Source organism: Leptonychotes weddellii, unplaced genomic scaffold, assembly GCF_054177405.1.
Source record: "Leptonychotes weddellii isolate Sample4059 unplaced genomic scaffold, ASM5417740v2 HiC_scaffold_13132, whole genome shotgun sequence".
NCBI lineage: Eukaryota > Metazoa > Chordata > Mammalia > Carnivora > Phocidae > Leptonychotes > Leptonychotes weddellii.
In genome coordinates this window covers 1-5,852 of record NW_027710750.1, presented here as the reverse complement: position 1 = coordinate 5,852, position 5,852 = coordinate 1, and the positions used below count along the sequence as shown (strand labels likewise).

The 5,852-nt window shown below is 48.4% G+C and overlaps 1 protein-coding gene across 1 annotated transcript; it reads right to left on the bottom strand.

Moving 5' to 3' along the window:
* Positions 1 to 5: 5 nt before the first annotated feature.
* On the bottom strand, positions 6 to 5,304 carry LOC102732885 (methyltransferase 13, eEF1A N-terminus and K55; the record flags this gene model as incomplete). The annotated part of the gene is made up of 4 exons (XM_081809745.1): positions 4,201 to 5,304; positions 2,525 to 2,724; positions 963 to 1,158; positions 6 to 88 (listed from the first exon to the last, which is right to left on the bottom strand). Coding segments are annotated over exons 1-4 (1,134 nt in total), but the record flags the coding sequence as incomplete, so codon positions are not given.
* Between the last annotated feature and the right edge of the window lie 548 nt (positions 5,305 to 5,852).

The window sequence follows — 5,852 nt, the reverse complement described above, 5'->3', positions numbered from 1 at the left end:
TCAATGGACTGCCCTGGGGCCGTGGGGAGGTCCTCTGGAACGTCAGCAGGCCGCTGCTTCTTCCTGTCCTTTTTCCGTTTCTTCTGGGCTAAAGAGAGGTAGAGATGATGAGGTCCTATGCTTGGCACTCTAGTCCGTGGAAAGCAAGCCATAGCAGCAGCACTGTGCCGTAGCGAGCTTGATCAGACTCAAGAACCCACGCCACCAGGTGTGGAGCCTACTTTAAGAAAAAAAAAAAAAAGGATCCTAGAGGACATGGCCTAGATCTACACTGTCCAATACCGTAGCCACTAGCCACTTGTGGCTATTGAAATGTAAACATAAATTACAATTTAAAAACATTAAAGATTCAGTGCCTTACTTGCACCAGCCACACTCTATGTGCTCAGGAGGCACATATGGTTAATGGTTACCATATTGGGCAGCTAAGTGGATATTAAACATTCCCTCCAATGCAGAAAGTTCTACTGAATAGCACCGGACCAGGTGACCTCTAAGGTACCCACCAACTCTAAAGCCCTTCTGAAACATATGCTAGTGGCTGGCAGTATGGAGAAGGTGGGGTTCACCTGCACCCGTAACGTTTCTGGCTCACCTCACAGAAGTTTACTGAATTAATACAAAACAGATGCATATGGAGCAACATACAAAAGGGATGGCCTCTAAACTGAAGGCATTAAAGTGATAACTACATCTATTTGGTAAACCACCACCCCAGCCCCTTATCATTTGAGACCCAGGCTTCGCTCAAGAACAACGTACACCTCCATTCTGCTTATTGCCGTTTACACTTGAAGAGCCCAGATGGTAACAGGACAATTTGCAGAGCCATGTGCCTCTGATCACAGGTACCCAGGTCTGTCCTACATCTTGGCCAATCTCCCAGGTCAGTCTGACCACCCCAGATGGAGAGTCCAGGCCACGTCCACTTGGGTCCCACCAGTGTGCGGATGACACCTCACCTCTGTGAGACACATCCTTCAGCAACCTGGCTTCTGACTGCACCACATTCCTGTTGCTGAGGAAGATCAGCCGCCGGAAGTAGTGCTTGTCATCCCCCTGCACGTCCTCGACCACATAGCTGCCACTCAAGGGACTGCAGTCTTGGTGCTGAACGGTCCGGACCCCGATGTCCCCACCCACAGACAGAAAGGGCACCTGAAGATATAACAGAGATGTGGTCAACCACCAGCGCAATTAAGAACAATGAGAAATGATAATCGTTTCCCTTTGTGTGTGTATGAGGAATCCCCATACCAAGGTTCAGGACAGCAAGAACTTCCAAGATTTGCCATTCTATTAAAGAACTTTCCTGGGGCCTTTCAGCAGATCACAAAAGGTTTAATTCACTCTTTGGAAAACCAATTGAATACATAAAGATCCCCCAAACCCTTAGTGAAATGCAAGGATTCTCCCTCACAAAAACATGATGTTCTCCTTAGGAATCCTCAAAGGATTTTCCATAAAAGCTAGAGGGAACCCTCCGGAGGGAACTATGAGAGAAGGAATCTGAACAGGGATAAAGAGAACAAAATCCAGAGAGAAAGCAACCATTCCAAGTTTGGAGAAATCTCTCCCTTCCCCCAATTACTCTCATCTTTTTCCCCATTTTTCTAAACAGGAGAAAAAATTAGGAGAAAAATACATTTTCCCCCTAGACTTTTCCATTTCCCCTCCCAATCTTTGCTTCTATTTCTTTTAAAGACCTCCAAGAGTATTTAATAATCACCAGGGACCCCTGACTTTGCAGAGATGCAGGCACTGGAGAGAAGGTCCCAAATGACCTCCCCACAGGATCTACATCTCTTTTATGGACACCAACCCCAAATTCTGCCAGGAAGAATCAAACACACATTCATCTGCAAACACAAGACAGCATAGTGGGCAGAACCACAGGCTAGAACCTGGAAGTCTAGGTTCATCTTTTCAGATCTGTTACTACAGCAACAAGCCCCTAGGGACCTTGGCTTTCCTATCTACCACGGATAAAGTACCTGTAATGCACTCACCTGTCAACTGCCATCAGCAGGATGGAACGAGACAATGTCAGCAAAAACCCTGTTTCCTTCCCAGGAAAATACCAGACCAGCAATGCTAATATCCTGAAAACTAACCTGAGCTGTTTTGCCTCTTTTCCATTCTACACTCAGATAATGATGGTTCTAAGAAGCAAAATGCTCAAGGAAGGTCTGCACAAAAGAGGGTAAGGAGAAACAGAGTATAAAGTATAAAGAGCTAGAACCTGCAAGGTGGAGAGCATTTCATCTCTGTGGAGTCTCAGAGGCCCCACAAACACAGATGCTCCTGGGGGTCTCAAAAGAGCAACCACTCTCCTTCTTCTCACTGCCTGGGGCAAGAGAACATAAGTACTGCCCACTTAGTTCTGAGCTGTTGGCATGCCCTTCAGGAATAGACTAGGGGCAGAGACCCTCATCCTAGCTCCTTCTAAGACACCCTCTGCCTTCATGGCTGCTAATATGACTTCTCTAGAGATCAATGAAAGCTGCTGCCAGAGCTCTGTTACCTGCTGCTGGGCGGGCATCCCGGCAGGAGCCAACTCCATGACTCTGGCTGACAGCTCGGCCTGAATGCTGTCCATGCCTTCGTACCGCTGGCCTCGGTGGAGGGCCACTGTGATCAGCCTCCTGAAGCCTGCACTGGCCGCCAGCTGCTTCCGACCCTCCTCCATGCCAAAGAGCCACTCAGTCTCGCGACCCTGGGGGACTGGAAAGAGGCACTTGGTGACACGGAGTCCAGGGAAGAGTGTTCAAGCCCCAACCAATATGACCTACATGGCAGAGAGTCAGCCCCGGCGTAGGCCCAGCATCCCTTCCAACTGTGACCCACTGAGGGCTATCAATTCCCTAGTGCTCAGTCCCTGAGCAAAGCAGCCATCAGACACATGGTAGGACCCACATGACCATGTAAGGGGGAGAGGCAGGTACCTAGTGCAAGAAAAACAGCAATAATACTAACACTTATTATATGTCAAGCAAAATTCCAAGAAGTTTACAAACAGAAACTAATTGAATCCTCACAAGAGTCTAAGATGCAGGTGGTATTATTATTCCCATTTTATAAATGAGGCCATTCAGACACAGAATGGAATTATTTACCCAAGTTCATACAATTAGTAAATGGTGAAGCTGGGGCTCAAACCCAGGCAGCCAAGCCCCAGGCTCCGTGCTTATATCGACTTTACTATTTGTGCCCATCAGTAGACACGTAGGCTTATGGAATACTTGGGAAATAGCTCACTTGTCAGCAAATTACCAGCATGATGATTTCAACATCTTGCCTTTGTCTAGAATATCCTACTTTTGAAGATTTTATTTATTTATTTGACAGAGAGAGACACCGTTGAGAGAGGGAACACAAGCAGGGGGAGTGGGAGAGGGAGAAGCAGGCTTCCCGCTGAGCAGGGAGCCCGAAGTGGGGCTCAATCCCAGGACTCTGGGATCATGACCCAAGCCGAAGGCAGACGCCTAACGACTGAGCCACTCAGGCGCCCTAGAATTTTCTACTTTTGAAAGCACTTCGTCATCCTATTTCTTTTGATCATTACTGAGGTAAATCGGGTATCATTTACACCCTTCACTAATGCCACTTCTGTTTATTAAGCACTTATCATGTGCAAGCACCACTCTAAGAGATTTATACTTCTCACACCTACACAACACAGTTAGCCATCCCACTTTATAGATGAGGAAACTCAGGCACAGAAAGAAAAGGAACATTCAAGGTCACATCACCAGGAAGGGACTGAGCTAGAACTGGAACCCAAATAGTCACTTTTTTAGCTACTACTCTGTACCCTAAATTCAGCAGAGAAGCACAGCCAACTTCCCCCAAGTCCTGCAGCTCACAGGCTACAGAGCTGAGACTCTGCTGCTTCCATGACTCCATGTTACAAAGTAACTCTTTACACTGTGAGACTTACCTAATTTATCCCTCTCTCTCCTCCCTACCAAACCCATTCTCACACCAAGCCTTTGCAATGGAAGATGTGAAGAAATAAGCCCCAAATCTTAAGCAGGTAGCTGGACAGCGCTATTCCCCCTTCCTCATGCCTGGGCTAGTCTAACCTCTTGAAGTGCTACGCCCTGCAAGATAAAACCGGCCACGGTGTACCCATCCACCAAAGCCCCAGCCCCTATGAGCCAGCCCCTCCAAGGAAGAGAGGGAGCAATCCCAACTCACTGATGAAAATGGCAAAATGATTGTCCCGCGATGGTTTCACAGTGGGGCTGTCCACCACGTGGAGGGTGTAGCGTGGCTCCCCCGTGTCCCCATCGCACAAGTCCAGAGATACACTCCCCAGCCCGGCCTTGCGGTACAGCTGGCTGCACAGCCAGGCATACTGCTGCCGCTCCCGCACCGCCTCGGCCAGCCGCTCGGCACTCTCCAGCCGCACAGGCTTGCCCTGCTCCTGAGCACATAGCTCAAAGATTTGAAGGGCAGAGCCAGGGACTGGCCTGAACTTGGTCATGATGAAGGCAAAGACAGGTAGGGAGAACCGAGGCTCTGCTTCCAACACCTGGTCCTGGCTGTTGGCCACCTGGTGCACCCTCACCATCCACCCCTCCCGGGAGAAGTGACCCACTGCTTTCTTCAGGATGTGAGCCTGAGCCAGGGAGATGCAGAGGTAGCGACCGCCCACCTGCAGGACACGGCCAACCTCAGCCAGCATCCTGTCCACTTGGTGCAGGGTCTTCTCCTCCTCATCTGTCAGGACAGCGTCCAGGGTGCCCTTGTCCAACACCACCTGGAACGAAGCATCAGGAAACTCCATCTGTGTCATGTCCATCTTCAAGAAGCTCATCTGGGGCCGTCGGCTGGCATTGCGTTCTTTCATTTGCTTGATGACCACCTCACTGATGTCGATGTTCACTATATCCTGAATGCCCACATCATACAGCTGTTCACTTAGCTCTGAGTTACCACACCCAATCACCAGCACCTGAGGGGAAAAAGCCAACAAGGTGAAGGAGATCAAGACAAAGGAATGACCTGCAGACACTTCCAGGAATCAAGTCTCACCTTGGCTATTAATTTTTCAGAATGTATAAAGGTTATTGTCAGCAGAGAGCACCATTACAGAGGTGATTCTAGGTTCCATCCTGAAATACTGCTGCTTAGAGAAACTCACCGGTGAAAACCACATTCAGTCACACAATGCAAGGTATGTAAAAATGGGTTTCCATACTGCAAAAACAAGTTAATCCTGGTTGTTCTTTCTCTGAAGCAAGCACTGATTATTCAAGAAGTGACAGGAAGTCACAGAATCCAAATTGTTTTACTATTAAAAACCTACTTGTGGCATAACCCTACTCCACTCATGCCTAAAGGCACACCTCATGGTATTCTATTTTCTTTTTCTGTTTGTTTTGTTTAAGTTGGCTCCCCCCCCAGCACGGAGCCCAAGGCAGAGCTTGAACTCACAACCCAGAGGTCAAGACTTGCGCTGAGCTCAAGAGTCAGACACTTACCTGACTGAGCCACCCAGGTGCCTTTATTCTGCTATTTTCTGAAGCCAAACTTAAAACACAAGTTGTTGCCTCCCTCTCTGTGGAGCAATCGCCCATTGAGCCTTCAAAATTTGGCCCCAATGTCACCACCTCTGGAAAAGCCTGGTGGGAAATGCATAAGCCTGGGACTGAATGGGGCTGAGTTTAAATTCCCATGTGACCACTCACTACATGTATGATCTTGGACAAGAAACTGACGCTCAGAGCCGCAGTTTCCAAATTGATACAATGAAAGAACCTTACAGAGTTATTATGAGATTTCAACTGCTGAAGGCACACACACACACACAGCACTCAGCATAAGTCTTGGCACTGAGATCATCC